The sequence below is a fragment of the Scardinius erythrophthalmus genome, assembly GCF_964197995.2.
Source record: "Scardinius erythrophthalmus genome assembly, chromosome: 24".
NCBI lineage: Eukaryota > Metazoa > Chordata > Actinopteri > Cypriniformes > Leuciscidae > Scardinius > Scardinius erythrophthalmus.
Window position 1 is genome coordinate 23,115,943 of NC_138244.1, and position 17,728 is coordinate 23,133,670.

Consider the following 17,728-nt stretch of genomic DNA (forward strand, 5'->3'; position numbering starts at 1 on the left):
TCTGTCTGATCTAAATGGGATTCTCTTACCAGTTAGAAGAAGGAAAACCAAAAGCAAATCCTCAGCAATATCTGGGGGGAAAACAACAAAAAGCGTGGGAGTGAAGAGACGGAAACGCAGAGGGAGGAAGACCAAATTTAGAAGAAAACTGGTGAGTTCTTGGCAGATGTAGAACCACAAAATTTTAACAGCTTTTGTTCTTTATTTTTGGGTTGTTGAAAGGTTGCTGTTATGGGTTTTTGAAAGCTCAAATATAAATGTTTTGCTTATTAAAAGTATTGCTTTACCTCTTCTATGCAAGAACGCGTGAAAGTTTGCAATTATATGTCTGGCAAAAAAGTGATAAAACCAAAAATGTTTTGCTGCTTCAGGTCAAAAAGAAGGAAACTAATTCCAGAGGTCGTATTGCACGGAGTTTAGGGATTAAGAAGCCCAAGGCTGGTTCCATTATTCCCTCAGTTTATCGGCCTTCAGAGTACAGTTTAGGAAGTATGCGGGCAGAAATCGGCGCAGCCTCCCTCTCTGTGTACGGAGATCCCTTTGACCTAGACCCCTTTGATGATAGGTGAAGTTCTGTTGGTTTTATTTTATATTTGTCAATTATTTTTAAGTAGTGAGCGCTTGAGTGTCTAAGTTAATCTTCCAATTTATGTTGTTAGGGAGGATGAGAATCAAGTTCCAACACCATCCTCTGTTCTGGAAGCTAAACGCCGTGGCCTCTCCCGTTCTGCCTTGCGGTCCCATCAGCCTGTGGCCAGACCCATATCTGCCGGCCTCTCCAGGTAACTACTAGAGGGGGGGAATCACTCTTTATGGTCACGATGGAGGAAACAGATGATTTCTACTTCAAGGTGATGAAAATCACAATGAAAATATGTTTGAGGATTAAATGGGTGTTTAAATCCTGGTTGTGTGGTGGTTTCCAGGCAAGGTGTGAGTGTCCCACAGGAGGAAGATGTTGCCCCTGTATCAGACCTGCTGGGGAGTATCCTCAGTGGTCAGAGCATGCTCCTCATGGACAGTTCGGATGTGGTCATCAACAGAGATGGTTCCCTCAAAGCAACCAAACATGGTAAGTCATGCTTTGGAGACATTGGGTGCTTTCACACTGGCAGTTTATTTCAAAACGGGAGACTGTTCGCGTGAAAAATTGGTAATGTGAAAGCTGTTATGCGTACCCGGGAGCGCGCCAGGGTACCGAACCAGAGACGACCTGTAGGAGGTGGTCTGAGTTCAGATGCACTGGAACTGTGGTGTGATTCGCTTGAAATACGGCAATAAAAAAGCTTTAGAACAAAGTTATGTAATGTTACATTTACTTCAAAGTCACTCATTGTCCAAAAACTCAGCTAGAAAAATAAAGGAGCAAAGGAGCATTTTGATAAATATATGAACTCTATTGCATATTCATTGTATTTTTACTTAACCTGTTCTACTATATTTAAGGTTTATATTAGGGTTGGGCCGATAGACGATTCCATCGTCCATCACGATGTTGAGCCGGTATCGCGATTTATTACATTTATTATTATTTATTTTTATTTATTAAGCACTGGATTTATTACAGCACGTGAATTCATCAGTTTCTCCAGAAATACATGAAAGTAAGTGGCCGGTGAACTGGGAGAAGAATAGTTAACTTTATAGTTACTTACAGTGTCTATCTGATATGAATAAAACACGTCGGCAAATATATTTGAATGGATTGTTATTGCTGTTTCCATAGACACCATTGTGTGTTTTACAAACTATAAATGTATTGTTTTGCTATAAATTATATGTATTTAAATGTCTGTAACCTAAAATGAACATTATGTGGTTAAACACTGAATAGTTGTGATATATGACAAGCGCTGAGCGTCCGTCTTTGGCTCAGCGCCAGCCATAGCGTGAAAGCACAGTTTGAATCTGGCAGTTATGTCACATCACTGTACATTTGCTCCTTAGTGGTCAGCTGCTGCAGAGCGTGCCAAAATCAAAATTGCTGATGAGATGTAGAGGAAAATATCTCGTGGAAAATGAGAATGTTACGTTGATGTTGCATGACTGTCATCCTTTCAAAAGTCAAATGTTTGTTCGTTCCTTTCAGTGTCCCTGTCCTTGCCAATGAACACTACCCCTGGAGAATCAGGCTCAGGGGAACCAGGAAACACACCAAACATAGAAACAAGTCTCATCCACCCCTCTGAACAGGCTGGTCCTTCCTCCAGCCCATTGAGGAGGCCTTCACCAGTACACAATTCTCATGGGTCCTGTTCCACACCACAGAATCCCACATCTCCACCCATACACACTCCGCATCTTCCTCACTCTCCCTTGGTTCATCCCAATCTGCATCCATGTGCTCTTTACAGGCCGATCACCTTAAATCCACCAAGACCTGGAAATGGTCACTTGAGCACTAATGGGATTAGAGGTCAACCGCTCTCAAGGGTGTCAAATAGCTCTTCTGACTCTCCCCATCAAGACCAGGAGGGAACTGCCCGACAAACGCCTGTCAGAAAGCCCCCTCCAAAGCCTGTATGGGTGGATGTTTCTGTATTGCCAAGGATACCAAAAATTAAAAGGGACAGTACCTCCAGTGCAAATAGTAGCAGTGACAGCAGTAGCAGTACTTTGCCTGGGTCTTCAGTGACCAGCTTAGCAGGCAATACAGGTAGGGAACGTACCGTTGACCAGCAAGGAATGGGTACAAGTCAGCAAAACAGGACAGTGGATGCTCAGAGGCAAAGATCAGACAGAACTGGTGCTGCTTCTTCATTTTCTAGCTCTTTCACCTCCAGCACATCATCTTTCAGTGCCTCTTCAAACTCGTGCCCGTCCTCTTCTTCCGTCAGTTTCCGTATAAACTCTAGCAGAAACCCATGGCAAGCTCGGCGACTTTCTGCATCAGGAGGGACTCTGCCTGGGAATGAGGAGGAATCAACAAAGAAGAGTAATAAAAGTAAACAGATGTTGTCATTAAAAACAAAGGCCAAAGAGGAGAAGAGCAAAGAGGAGAAGTGTGAGGTCTATGACCCCTTTAACCCTACGGGGTCTGATTCATCTGATAACGAGCCAGAAGGAGATGGTCTTAATGTTAGCACCCAAAATACTGAGTCTCGGGTGCCAGTTGGAGTCAATCAGGATGCCTGTCATCAAATCAAATCTGAGTCTGTGAATGCAGACTCCGATATGGAGAGAGACTCAGAAATGTGTGCAGAAGTTAAAACGGAGCCAGATCCTTGCAGAGATAAACCGTGCAAACAATCACCACATCATTCAGATGAAACTCCAGAAAGTCCATTTCGGAAAGCTCAGGAGCACTCCAGATCAAGCTCGTCATGCAGTGACAAAAATGTTAAGCTGGAGGTGAAGTCTGAGCCTGAGGCTGAACCTCAACCCATCAGGCCCCAATCAAAGTCCCTTGAAGAGTCTTTTGCAATCCAAGCATCTAAAGGAAATGATTTGTGTAAAGAGCTACCTTCAGTCAGTGGTACCTTTAATGCTACTAACATAAAAATGGAAAGACCTCACCAGTCCCAGTGCATGGATAGGAAGCCGTCACCATCAAACTCGCAAAGCCTTTCATCTAAAGACTCCCATAAAAAGAAACACTCAAGGTCAAAAGAAAAGAGGAGGTCACGCTCAAGGTCAAGGGATCGGCGGCGATCCAGTTCAAAATCAAAAGAGAGGCAGCGCTCAAGATCGAAAGAGAGGAGATATCCACGGTCAAGAGACAGGAGGTGTTCCTCGAGTTCCAGCAGTAGAGAGAGGAAGACAAGTGGGAGAAGAGGGAGTCGTGAGAGGAATGACAACCGAGGGAGAGAAAGACGAAAGAAGAGATCAAAAGAAAGAAGGCGCTCTCGATCTCGTTCGTTTTCTAGATCTAGATCCAGAGAAAGGAGGAAAACATCAAAGGATCAGGGTGAGAATAGGTTAAAGAGACAGAAGTCAAAATCAAGATCAACGTCTAGAGAGCGAAAAAGGCAAGAGGATCGATCAGAGACCTCTCGACGCACAGAAAGGAGCTCCCATAAGTCAGCAGAGCCCGTGTCCACTGAGTTACATGAGTCCGCTGTTGGTTCAGTAAGGTCTACAACAAAGGTGAAGACAGAGAGGGGCCCAAGGGCACATAAACATGAGACTACTTCAGTTAAACCATCAATTAAACAAGAGACTCAGTTGGTTGACATCACAACTCGTGGTCTTGGGTCATCAAGACATGGTGACCAGACTAGAAGAGTTAAAGAAAACAAGGAAGATGTTTCGCTTGAGCTGCTTAAGTCCGAAAAAATTAAACAAGAGGAACCTTGGCCCATTAGTGCTGTCAAGGAGTTGAAAGATTTCAAAAAGGAGGAGGAACTGTGTGGAGAATTAGATGGTGTTAAAGAGATGAAAAATGAAGAGATGTCTTTTAACATCTTCAGCAAGGAATCACCAAATCTTAATGAAATTAATTTGAAAAGTGCGGATTTAGAAAAGAGACACGCCGGCTTTCAGGATGAAATGAAAGTGCAAGAAATGGTTGAGCCAAAAAAGATAAAAATCGAGCAAATATGGCCTGATGAAGATGATTCTACAATCTGCAGTGACAACCCTCTTGTCATCAGTTCGGGCACACCTGATATAGACGCTGAGAACTGTAAAAAGGAAATTAAATTGCAAGAAATGGTTGAGCCACAAAAAAAGATAATCGAGCAAATATGGCTTGATGAAGATGATTCACCAAGCTGCAGTGACAACCCTCTTGTCATCAGTTTGGATACGCCTGACATAGACCCGGCCAACTGTAAAAAGGAGCCCATTGAGTCCTATCAGTCGCCGCTTTTAGAGGAGGACATGGAGGTGTCACCTCTCCAACCACCAGACCCGCCAATAAAACAAGAACCTGTTATGTCATCCGATGAAGATATTAGCATTGATTACTTGATTGATAACTTGGACTTCATTAAGAAAGAAATGAGTGAGAGCTCTGTGGCCGACTCAACAGAAGCTGTTGACCCCAAGCCTGCCGTTCCAGAGGCTCCAGCTGGGAATGAGCAAATGACTGAACCCGTTACAGCTGGTGCGAAGCCTAAGCCGCAGGGAAAGCGAGTTACTTGGAATTTGCAGGAACCAGCAGAACCCCAGTCTGAGAAATTAAGCAGTGAGTAAAAATGTTTGATGCACTACTTTACACATTTAGTCACTTGGTCTGAAGCATTCAGGCTACATAAAACTAAAATATTTTGAAAATTAGTGAAATTGTTTTGAATGTTTTCCCATGGCTTATTTAGAACTTGCACTCTTCAAACTAAAACTCAAGCAAGAAGGGTCACGAAGGTCTGCTACATCCCAACAAACCTCCAGTCAGGTACAAACTCGTCTTATACTTTATTTCTTCCATTGTTTTAAAGGGATAGATTCTTTGGAAGACAAAACAGACATCTTTTGAAAAACTTTCTTTTGTGTTCCACATACTACAGAATCATACTTGTTTGGAGTGATGAAATGTTTTACTTATCCTATAGAAAACAATTGTAGATGTTTCCTATTATTCTATAAAACATCTATAATTGTAGATGTTTCCTATTGATTTCCTATTATCAATGTAAGCCGCTTTGGAACAATCTACATTGTTAAAAGCGCTATATAAATGAAGATGACGTAATCTGAACACTATAAAAACCAGATGTGTTTTGAAGGCCTCATGACCTTACATGACTGAGAGAAATGGGATTTTACCTAAAGTTGTTTGTGGTTGGCATCTGCACTGTTGAAGGCCATGTGAACCAAAAGAGCAGCTTTAATGTTCTCTTGATAAAAAATAATGAGGCAAAAACACTGAATAATTATTTTGTGGGACAATCAAAATATGTTTTTGACTGGTTGGCAGTCAGCCACCCACCCTTATAAAGAGAAGAAGATAGCCCAGTAATGAAGTAACTGTGGCAAAAGTGATTTCAGGAAGAGAAAAGGGAGGAGAGCACCTGCAAATGAGACCATTGGTTAAAGCTATAAATGTGTGAGTTGCGAGTGAGGAGGTCAGATGTCCTGCAGGTGTCTCGGCTTTGCCCAATAAAGTCTTATTTTGTTTTCTGGAACTCTACATCTTGAGCATTACTTTTGCAAGATTGATAAGACTTTTTTTGAGAAGAGTTTTACTGAAGAAACCTTTTAAGAGCTCTTAGAACAAGTTTTTGTGCATACCAGTGCATGTCATAATTGTTGCACCTCATATGTAGTTGCTCTAAGAAACCAGAGGGTGTCATCATGTCACCGTTCATATTCACAATTTGCAACTTGCTCTCTCAACATGGTGAAAACAAGGATGATGCAATTCCTATTGTACCCATGTGACAGAAACTGAAAGCAGCCTTATAAGGCTTCACTTCAGAAGAAATGAAAGTTAACGTTACACTTGGAAATTGTTGCATCCTTCATTCCCAAGGAGTGACCTTGAATACAAGTTTATCAAGATTTATGATGGTCATTTTGTGGATCTTCAGCAATTGACAAAATTTCTGTCAAGTTTTGCATTTCTCAGCTCACATTAAATTATTACTTCACATTACCTTAAGCGAAGGGAAAGCCCGGAAGATCACAGGAAGTCGAGACCTTATTAATCTTTGAAGCGGTTAATGGAAATTTGTATTATTGTGGGCAGTTTCGACCTTGAGTGATGTTATGGGTACTTCAGTACTACAATAATCCCATGAATCTATTTCATATTAAAGGATAAAGCTTCATCTAAGGCTGATACAAAACTCACAGCAACAGTCTCCAGCCTTCCTCCCCAAGAGGAATCCAGCAAACCAAAATCCCACAAAGAAGGGGACCCCAATCCGAAAGAGAAGGTCAATAAAGCGTCACTGCACAATTTCATCACATCGATGACTCATTTAATTCGATTGCCTTGATGTCTTGAATTTTTAAACATTATTTCTCTTTCTTTAGTACATGAAGAAACTTCATATGCAAGAGCGAGCTATAGAGGAGGTCAAGCTTGCAATAAAGCCCTTCTATCAGAAGAGGGACATCACAAAGGAAGAGTACAAAGAGATTTTGCGTAAGGCCGTTCAGAAGGTAACTGAGACGTCAGATGTTTTCTTTTGCTGCTGTTTTTCATATTCACTTCCTTTTGCCACCCAAGTAAACCCAAGCACGTTTGCATATGCGAATACTATTTTGTTTTCCTTCTCTTCAGTAGGCAATTTCTTGAATGAATTCTGAAAGAATTATGTTATTATGTGAAAATGATCCCATTCATGTCTTGTTTTCCCTCATTAACAAGGTGTGTCATAGCAAGAGTGGTGAGATCAACCCGGTTAAAGTAGTTAACTTGGTCAAAGCCTACGTGGATAAGTATAAACATGCAAGAAAACACAGGAAAGAGGAAACTGGGGAAAACCAACAGGCAGACGTCCCGCAAGACTTCCAAACTTCAGTGTGAAGTCAGTGGTAAAACGGCTACGTCCTTTTCAGACAGTATCATTAGCAATCAACTGTAGATTTGATTGTTTTTTAATCTGTGCATTTCTACAATGACGTAGGAAACTCTTAAGGGCTCAACGTCTTGTTTCCAGTAAAATGAACCTTTTTGAATGTTTGTTTTCTTTTGAATGTTAAGATCATTTGAAAGTTTCTGGGTGTGTCTGAATACAAGATATGTTAAAAATCTTTACGTTGCTGTTGTTTAAAACGAGTCTTCAAGAGGGTGTTGTGTTTCTTTGCTATTTTAAACTTATCCAACTGGAAGTTTAAGTCATTAGTCAGGCTCTTGCATCATCAGACTAAAATATAAATCATTTACACACACACACACACACACACACACACACACACACACACACACACACACACACACACACACACACACACACACACACACACACACACACACACACACAATACTTGGTGAACATCAAAGTTCCATCATAAACAAAAGAGATTGGAGAGCACATACATTTTTTTGTTTTGATGTCACATGTCGTAAATGCATAAGATCCTCTGGGTCTGGGACATTCTGTGATCTCTCCGAAAACTTACAAAGAGCATTTATTTGAGTTAAAATATTGTTCTGATATCTAGTCTTTATGAGACTCTGAAATCTATTTGGTTGACATTTCTTTAAAATCTTTTAGTTTACTAATATAAGTAAAACAGGAAAACTGAAGTAGACCTCACCCTCATTGAATGGTTTTGTTGTAATAGAAAAACGATAAGGTTCATTCATGATAGATCTTTTCTGTTCAGTTGAAAAGTGACTGCTTAGCAGATTTCCTGATAAATCCTGCCAGATGAATGGGTTTGCCAATTGTTTTTTTTTCTAATTGCTGTTGTTTTTTGTTCTGTTAGTGAATGACAGCTTTTACAAATGACTTTCAGCCTAGAAAATAACCATTTATTTATACATTACTAAAGGTTCAATGAAAAGTTGATCGTAAATGATGGCTGAAGAGTGTAATTCAAAAGGTTGGGATTTTCTGAACCCTTTTCATTAATTATGTCATTTTAATTGCTTGAGAAATGTTGAATTGATCTCATGTAACTTCAGTTGTATCAGACAGCGAGGCGTGCAGAAATGTGGCAAACCGTTGGTCTTTTCCCGACAGAGAGGATTTTGTTCTCTTAACCCGAGTGAACTTTATCATGTGAATCCAAGCAGTCACAGAATACATGATTCGTGATCCACTGTTTATGTAAATATTTTTATTAGATCCTTTATTTAATAAAAAGAAAAATATTTGGCATGCTTCCTGCTTCTTTTTTTTACAGTCGTAAAATGTGCTGATATTTAAGGATTCATGCACACTCAAGTGAACATAATGTTTAGTTAGATGCTTTCAAAATTCCTCCTATTTGTGAAATGCGCTGCTGTATAATTTAGTTATAGATTGGTGAATTTTCAATTTTGAGTACATCTTATTCACTATCTTAAGTGTAAATAAAATATATATAAATAAAACAAAATATCACATTTTATATATATATATATACATGTTTATTAGAACTTATATGTATGATATTTTTACATGTTGTCTCATCAGCCACACAGAGATATTGGTATCAGCATTATCTAATAAACTAACACCCATAACAGTCAACCACTACTTTTTAATATGACTCCATTAAATGATGTCAAACTATCTAAACATTGCATTCATAAACAGGGCAACAGACAAGAAGCGAATTAAGCCCTTTGGGCAAAGTGTGAAAGATTCTTCACTAGAAGACAATATATATTAAAACGAGGCTGAATCCCTCATTAGACAATGTTAACAAGAAGAGGTTTCTGAGCATTTGAATAATAGTTTCATTGAGATTAAACACCCTCAGAATACCCCATGGAAATTACCTCTGAAAAATTCTCTCGGTTTGCGTTGTGCTATGAGTGTAACAGTAGCAAAGAGAATATATGTAAAAATGAATGATGGCTGAGTAATTTCATGCTGAAAACAGAAACTTTAGTCCATTGAAGGCAGACCCAAAGAATTGATAAGGTCATAAAGGCTGTTGTGGGAGATCTGCAAGCTGACGTTATCATTTTGAAGAGAGGATGCTCCCTCCATCTGAGCTCTTTCGTGAAGTTCACGGCATATCAGTGGTACAACCTGTGGAGATGGAAAAAAGATACGTTAAAACACTTAAAATGCAGACAAAAAGACTAAATGTGTTTCTGTTTTGAGATATTTACTTTGACTGTTATAAGTTTTTTCTCCAGTGGTTTTCCATCAGGGAGCTTCTCCCCGAAGCACAGGTAGATGGTATAATCTGGAGACCCCCGTCTGTTCTCTTTAAAATCCATCAGATCTGAAAAACAATCGTGATATTCCAATCAGAAAAACACATCGCTGTAATACAGTGATACTGTAATGTGCTGGTCTGTTTTCTGCTGAACATCTAAAGGAAGCATTTTGTAACACTGTCAGTTACAACAGAAACTTGTCTATCAATTTGTAAAAACAGGAAAAACACTTACAATGGAAGTCAATGGGGACGGGGGGGAGTGTCCAAGAGGGTTTAAAAGCATGAATGTGAAGCTTGTCATTTTGTTAAGTGTTTGGTAAATCAATCTGTCATAACTAATGCTAGCATGTGTAATATTAAAATCATAGGTTAAACTTTCTAAACTGTGTTAAAGTAGCATATTTTAAAATATTATCCGCTGTGACTGTAAGTGGTGACTTCCATAATAGGGTACAAAATAGGACCTGATTTATTATTTTTTTTTTTTCAACAATTGGTCAGTGAAAGGTGTTTAAATCTTGTTTTTTTTATTTTTTTTATTTTTATTGTCTATATTAAATTTAATAACATTTAAGGTGAAGATACACAGGGCAACTTTTTGAGCAATGTAATTAGAATAAACGTAACGATATCGTCCGCTGGTGTGGACAATAGTATAGTTATCTTTATAGTTAATGTTCTTGGTGTGCCAACTTCCTGTATGCCACAATTTTAAGGAATATTTCATTGGAACAGTCATGTTAACCGGGTTGCAAATGGTGGAACCAGCTATAAATTAAGTTTTTGGTAATTTTAAAGTAGTTTACAAATGAATTGGATATTAATTCAACATATTATAAAGATCATTCAGTATGCAGTAAATATTCCTTTCTCGTCGTTTATACCTCTTACGAACTTGTCAAAACTGAGCAGTAGCTCCTTGTTGTTCTGATGCAGTTTTCTGGGCTCTGGGTTGTGGATCTCGGACGGGTCACTGGTGCTGACGAAGACTTTACACTTGTCCTGACGGAAGCCGTAGATGCCGTACTGGTTGACCTCCAGCTGCAGGCCTCTCTGAATGCTGTCGAGGATGCGTTTCGTGAAGTGAATCTGTACGTGGTCGATCAGACCCTCGGTGGTCGGGAAGCGTATTGCCGCTCCTCTAAGCTCAGATGGGTCACACTGGTAGTGAAACTGAACGAGTGTCGAAGACAGGCGAGTTTTCAAAACTTCTGTTCTTCTGTAGTTGATCGAGATCTCCAGGTCGTAGAGAGCAGGAAGGTTCCCTTGGTGCGCTAGAAGTAACATTATGTAACACAATTTAGAGATACACTACTATGTATGCAATGTTCTAGATATGGACAGTCTATGGTTCAAATAAAGCTAATGCAGTCTTATGGCAAATCATAACTATTTTACGTTTTGGCAAATTTGTGGCAAGTTCAGATGAATTTGTAATCTGAATCATACGTTTTTGCCACACTTACAGTTAGGTTTGGGGTGGCGGTGGACCTTAAAGGGGTGGTATAATGCCCTTTTCACAAGATGTAAAATAAGTCTTTGATGCCCCCAGAGTGTGTATGTAAAGTTTTAGCTCAAAATACCTCAGATATTTTTATATAGCATGTTAAAGTTGTCACTTTTTGAGGGTGAGCAAAAACGCACCGTTTTGTCTGTTCCTTTAAATGCAAATGAGCTGCTGCTCCCGGCACAGAGGGCGGAGCTTCAACAGCTTGCACTCACACAGACATGCACTGAAAATTTCAAAAACTTTTAGCCTTTAATGTTCAAACTGGATTCAGACAATGATGAAGACGTGACTCAAGAAGAAGTGACAACATGTAGAATGCAACAGTACGTTTCTTAATGGTTAGTTGATGAATTTATGTAGCTTATGTGTAGTTATCTTCTAGTCATTGATTAGCATATTCTGTGTTGATAATCTATAAATCACGTTCTCGGGGGCAGGGTTTATGTAAATTCTAGGGTTGGTGATGTCACTAACCCTGGAGGAATGTCGTGTAGTCTCTACCAGCCGTTTGTTGTAGTCCTTAAAAAGTGATTTCTTTAAAAGCAAATATCTCCCTTTGCTTTGAACTTTGAGCATTGTAACTTTGCAGATGTTGTTTATGCTCAAACAGCAGCATACACTAACTAAAGTTAAAAAAGTGAAATCATAATCAACCACCCCTTTAATGTTTGCTTTTCTCTTAAAATTGTTTTTGTACTAATCAACAGAATTCATATGAAATATCCAACTTGTGTAAAACAGTTACGATTTCTCATGGAATTGGGTTGAATGAAATCTGCAACAGCTTGTTGTGTTACCATTAGTGTCGGATTGTTGGACTGGGGCCGGTGTGTTGTTCTGCATGCATGGATCATCTGAGTAGGGCGTCTCAAAGTTGCTCCTCGAGGGAGTCTGTATGTTTTGTTGGGAACAGGTGTCCCATGGAAGGGGTTCTGTGGATAGAAAGGGTATATTATGAATCTGCCAAAGTAAGAGCCTCATCTACCTCACTTCCTACTGCCATGGAGCAAAACTTATATAATGTAATGTTTATAATGAGTCAAGTGAAATCAAGTCACCTTTATTTATGTAGTGCTACAGTGATAAACAGGAAAATAATGATTCAATGATGCAAACAATTCAATTCTTCTACTCTAAAAAGAAAACAGTGTCATTGTTCAGCTGAGGTCAGTTTAAAGTTGATTCAGTTCTGTTAATGATTCAGTTCTTTACTTTGTAAAGATCATCAATTATGAAATGAGTTCAATTCAACTATTAACTATTATGATGTCATCATTCACTCAGCTCAGTTCACAATTGTCAGTGCAGTCAACTCAATAATATTGTTGACTATTAAGTGTCCCCAAATAAGCAAGCCAAAAGACAGTGACAAGGAACCCAAACTCCAACATGCTACACATGGAGTGGAAAAAAGTGTGGATTCTAAAGGTGCGGTAACATTTGCAAAATTTTGTGGATACAGTTGAATGTCAAAAGGGTAGTCAAAGTGGGTGGGATTATAGACTGATTGTTACAGTTGCGCCGCCATCTCGTCTACTGTCCACGATTCTTTTTTCAAGTTTCGTGCGATGGTCAAAGCAAGTTGTTTAAAAAAAGTTGTGCGAACATATGATACTGCAGTGGCTGTTGCTTACTATTAAAATCTAGCGGGTTTGGTGTCGCAAATCCAATGATGCTGGCAGTGACGATTCTCTCTGACAAATCAGTGATCTGTAGTGTTTACACGTTGGTTTGTTTAAATTACTAAAACTACTAAATGTAGTAAAGATAGTGCACAGACACCAATAGTGTCGGCCCAGATCCGGGCCACATCTGGTTCATGTGGATTCAACGCGTACCAGACGTGGGCCGGGTCTGGGCCGGCGATGATTAGATAAATGTAGATGGTCAATTTTTTACCTGCATGTTGATTTAGATGCATTGTCTCCACTTGGCTAAGCAATTCCTGCTGTATCAGACATAATATAATATATATATTTATTATTTATTTTAAAAATATAATTCAATCATTTATTTATATACACTACTGGTCAATGTGTAATAATTCTGATTTCTTTTCTTTTTTACCCTTTATCAGCATAATTACTCCAGTCTTCAGTGTCACATGATGGTTCAGAAAAATCCTTTTAATATGCTGCTCAATCATTTACAATTACTTATGGGGCTGAATTATTAATAATGTTTCTTATTGTTGAAAATATGTTGCTTTTGATCCATTTAATGTATCCTTGCTGAATTAAAGTATCTCTCAAAAAAAATTTGAATTTCCACAAAAATATTAAACAGGAAAAACTGCTTTCAACATTGACAATAATAATAAAAGTTTCTTGAGCAGCAAATCAACATATTAGAATGATTTCCAAAGGACAATGTGACACTGAAGACTGGAGTAATGATGCTTTTAAAATAAGTTTTCTTTTTTTAATTTGTAATAATATTTGACTGTTTTTCTGGATTTTTGATCAAATAAATGCAGCCTTGGTCAGCCTAAGAGACTTCTTAAAAAAATAAATAAAAAATAATTCCAATTATTCCAAACTTTTGGCCAGTAGTGTATAATTTATAATTCATGTAATATTAAAAAATATTTCATATTTTAAAAAATAATGAATTCCATTTATTATGTACATATTATTATATCTACTGCCAGTGATAAATCTGGGCATTACCTCCATGACTTCAGACATGTAATCATGCGCTTCGCTGTAGATATCAGCAATGAATGGTAGCTGAAGTTGAACTGGCTCTTCCCTCTGTATCTCTAGGCAATCTGAAGAACAAGGTTAACCAGAGCTTTAAAATCAACTCATTTTCCCATGACAAGAGCAGACTAAGCAATTAAACTCACTTTGAGGACGGATAATGCGATACACTTTGTGTTGGTCCTCCGCATCTTTGGAGTGATCCTCTAACATCTCAAAGTTTTTTAGACTACGAAGCGCACAACGGAAATTTGTCTTCCATTTCGCTCTGTCGTAAGGGTTCTCCTTGATCTTCCCGCTGACCACAGCCCACTCCTGAACAGACCAAAAATACAACACGTTACATTTATTTCAAGTTAGTGTAATTACAATTCAAATGATGTTTCAAATGATTTTAAAAACGTTTAGGGTGAATTCCACTTAATTGTTAGGAAATCCCGCGGCCCGCCCCCTTTTTTAAAACCCTGCCCCCTTTTAAAACCCTACCCCCTTTGAAGATCTTCAGACTGCAGCTATATTGTTCATGCAGAAGTGAAATGTGAGATGAAAGGAGGAAGTTACCTTAAATATTTTAACATCCTCGTCCCCAAGGTCTCTTCTAGAGTTATGTTTCCAAGGGATCCGAAATGCATTGTCGCCTATCATGCGCAATCCCTCATACTTCCCACTTTCCACCTGCTCTATAAGCCACGGGCCGAACTGAGGTTTGCCCATCGTGCTGCTTAAAAAAAATCAATGGGAGATCAAAAAGAGATGTGCTTAGTGACGTCACTGTATGTCAGACAGCTGAATGTACTACATTTTGTTAGCTAAAGTTTACATTGATAAGCCATTTTTTACAGGTTGAAACCTTTTTTAATTAATAAATATTCAAATTACTTATAAACTCAAATACAATATGTATGCAACACTGCAGTGTTTATTATATTCTGTAATAAAATGTAAAAAAAAATTTTGGTTGAATTTAAACAATATTAACTACTATATTTTGATTTTATTGAAACTTCTGAAAATAAAACGTCTAAAATAATAGCCAACAATAGCTATTTATTTTTTTAGAATTTCATATTACCTTTCACTTTTTAAACAGCATGCAAATATGTGCATAAAAAAAAAGATCTATCACTTTATGCAAATCTGTAACCCAAAAACTGTACCCACTTCATATCTGCAGCTCAAATCGTGGCTATTGCATAGCCTATTTCCTGGAACAACATTCCTATCCGAAAATTTAGTCCTAGCCCAATCCCTATCCCTAATCCTAACCCTACCCTTAAATTATCTCTAAAATCAGAGGGTAATGACAGATGAATAACACTGATGTAGAAGCAAAACTTGTTTACACTCATGTAAACTTGGCATAAACTGTAAACTAGTCCCTCAAATCTGATTGGTTGATGGAAATGTAGCTCAGGATCCAGGAACGTGTTGTATTTGGTGAAATCGCGTTCACTGACCTATGTCACTGACACATACACGAACACATGCGTCAAACGCGAGCGACGCCTCAGGTTTAAACGCTCGTGAAAGCCGAAACGCGTATTGGGTCGTGCTCGTGCACTAGGTTTTAAGACAAAGCCTATATTTCATAATATAATAATGATAATAATTCCATCATCTTACCTCTGCATCGCTGCTATGATAAGGTCCTGACGAAGTTTTTCTACCGCGTAGTTTACATCGGTTTGGTGTGTGTGTGTTGTGTTTTTATACCGAGTCCGTGAAGCGTCACACAGGCACACCCTCTTGCAGACAGGAGGAGTTTCAAGAGAAAGCGAGATAAAACTGAAAATAAAACTGATTTGGCAATAATTCGTCTTCTTACATCATCATCATTTCCGTTTAAGGTGAAGGCTGATGATGATGATGCCACCTATTGGCTTTACAAATAAATGAGCATGTTTGTGATACCGGGTTTTCCACCACTTTCATTTATTTTAATCATAAAGACTCAGGGGTATTAAAACTTTTTTGATGCCAAGGACACCAAAATATGATGACACTAGTAAGTAAGTGTGATATTATAAAGACAAAGCGATGTTTAAAAATAAAATAGGCCTAACTGGCATTTATTATGCCATTGTAGTACAAAATAATTCAAATATTGTCTAGATCATATTCAAAATACTTTGTGAAAAATAATACTCAGCACAACCGTGATAATAAGAATAATGAATGACACTGAAGACTGGAAAATTTCAACTTTGCCATCACAGGAATACATTTTATTTTAAAATATATTAAAATGAGAAAACAGTTCTTGAAAGTATTACTGTTGAAGTTTTCCGTGACCCCTAGACCCCTACATGTTATTGCATTTTAGTGTTGTTCGAGTTTTACGGATGTGATAGAAACTGAACACTATTTTTGAATTTGTACTTGTATGCCAATTTAACATTCAAAACAACTTCTTTTGTGATTGCTCAACGCTGCATATTCCCAAATGATATTTTGACACAAAGGCCTTGTTTATTGTTATTGTAATGTCTTATCAACATGTAGGCCTACTTAAGCTATTGCCTATTGTGTACATAGAACTGTAAAAGTACAGAGTTCAAACAGATCCTGCATCATATTCATCATGGGAAAGCACTTATGAACTTTAAACAGTATGATGTATTATATATAGCACCGCTCAGATTACAGTGGAATGTCTTTTGTTACACGCACTCTTCTCTGATGTGTGAATCAGACAATACAGTGATTTATCAGAAAACGTCCAGACAAACATGCTTAAGGCCTTGACCTACCTTAGTTTTACCCTCGTCACTCCTTTTTTTTTTTTCACCTATTTAGTTGAGATTAACTTTACCGTTACCCCATAATATGTGTTAAATAATAGTCACAATTTCAATATAATAAATCTATTACATTTGCTCTGTTTACTGTTGTTTGGGCCATTTTGACGGCAAAGTCAATGAGGTCCAAAACACTGCATTTGGACCCCATTGAATTTCATTGTATGGACAAAACCAGACATTTTTCAAAAGATCTTCTTTGTGTTCCACTGAAAAAAAGAAAAGAAAAGAGTCATGTTTGGACGAATGACATAATGGAGAATAAATGATGACATAATTTCATCCCTTTAAGTATATTTTCAGTGCTATTTCTAAATCCTTTGGGACAGAGGGTTAACGCTAGTCATTTAAAATGCTCAACATTAAAGAAATTAAAGTCTGATTACTTCCATATTGGGCCAATGTACATCTAAATACAATATTCTGTTTTATTTTATTGAATACAGTGATTCAATCGCAACCTTTGGTCAAGAGGGATTGATGTCACGAGAGCACAGTTTCAGGGATGCGTGTAGTGTCTTGAACAGGTGTGTTTCTGCACACTGTCCTCATGTATTTGGCAGGGCAGCTGTAAGAGAGGAACCTGAGAGAACCATGACAGTGCTGTTATTAATACAGCACGTTCACTGCACTTTCTCTTGAAGTTTGGAGAGCATGTGTGTGTTGTTTCGCAGTGGAAAAAGGAAATGAATCTCAGAGTAAGGGTGCACTTCTCTCTACAGACTCCTAGGAAGAGCTTTCCTCCGGTGTTTGGTTGTTTCCCCAGTACTAAAGTCTCTTGACCACAGTCAGCTGACAGGGTGCTCCTAGCCTACATCAAGCAATATAGTGTTTTCATATCCCTTTTTTTGGTGATTTCATGAAAAATAGAGAGAAAGTGTCAGACACCTGTGACTGCATGGAAATAAAAACCTATTTATTCAGAACACCATTGCTGAAATCTCAGCTGGACAAAACTGTGTGATCTTTCACCAACAAAGTAGTTGTATACCACTTTTTATCCCATT

The 17,728-nt window shown here is 38.3% G+C and overlaps 2 protein-coding genes across 4 annotated transcripts in view; one reads left to right on the forward strand and one right to left on the reverse strand.

Moving 5' to 3' along the window:
* The window catches only part of phrf1 (PHD and ring finger domains 1), a 20,327-nt gene extending 11,610 nt beyond the window's left edge, over positions 1 to 8,717 (forward strand). For both annotated transcript variants that reach the window (XM_081356367.1, XM_081356368.1), the window contains exons 10-18: positions 33 to 151; positions 372 to 565; positions 660 to 782; positions 927 to 1,072; positions 2,090 to 5,128; positions 5,259 to 5,335; positions 6,699 to 6,818; positions 6,919 to 7,047; positions 7,256 to 8,717. In XM_081356367.1, coding sequence (XP_081212493.1) covers positions 33 to 151; positions 372 to 565; positions 660 to 782; positions 927 to 1,072; positions 2,090 to 5,128; positions 5,259 to 5,335; positions 6,699 to 6,818; positions 6,919 to 7,047; positions 7,256 to 7,414 — 4,106 coding nt within the window. In that variant the 3' untranslated portion in view covers positions 7,415 to 8,717. The remainder of the gene's footprint in view (positions 1 to 32; positions 152 to 371; positions 566 to 659; positions 783 to 926; positions 1,073 to 2,089; positions 5,129 to 5,258; positions 5,336 to 6,698; positions 6,819 to 6,918; positions 7,048 to 7,255) is intronic.
* Positions 8,718 to 9,058: 341 nt separating this feature from the next.
* irf7 (interferon regulatory factor 7) lies at positions 9,059 to 15,621 on the reverse strand. 2 transcript variants are annotated; one of them, XM_081355618.1, is made up of 9 exons: positions 15,547 to 15,621; positions 14,485 to 14,641; positions 14,070 to 14,238; positions 13,891 to 13,991; positions 13,121 to 13,169; positions 12,019 to 12,153; positions 10,596 to 10,985; positions 9,659 to 9,774; positions 9,059 to 9,575 (listed from the first exon to the last, which is right to left on the reverse strand). In XM_081355618.1, the coding sequence occupies exons 1-9, from the start codon at positions 15,552 to 15,554 to the stop codon at positions 9,429 to 9,431; spliced, it is 1,272 nt and encodes a 423-aa protein (XP_081211744.1). In that variant the 5' UTR covers positions 15,555 to 15,621; the 3' UTR covers positions 9,059 to 9,428. The 2 variants fall into 2 exon arrangements, with proteins under 2 accessions (XP_081211744.1, XP_081211743.1); XM_081355617.1 differs by having other exon boundaries at positions 14,485 to 14,644; positions 15,547 to 15,599.
* Between the last annotated feature and the right edge of the window lie 2,107 nt (positions 15,622 to 17,728).

What these genes read in the sequence shown, in the direction of transcription:
- irf7 (XM_081355617.1), bottom strand. An exon ending in GCATCTAAATCAACATGCAG is followed by an intron (nt 12,154 to 13,120) that starts GTAAAAAATTGA and finishes TTCTATCCACAG; the next exon opens with AACCCCTTCCATGGGACACC. An exon ending in AAAAACTTATAACAGTCAAA is followed by an intron (nt 9,576 to 9,658) that starts GTAAATATCTCA and finishes CCATCTCCACAG; the next exon opens with GTTGTACCACTGATATGCCG.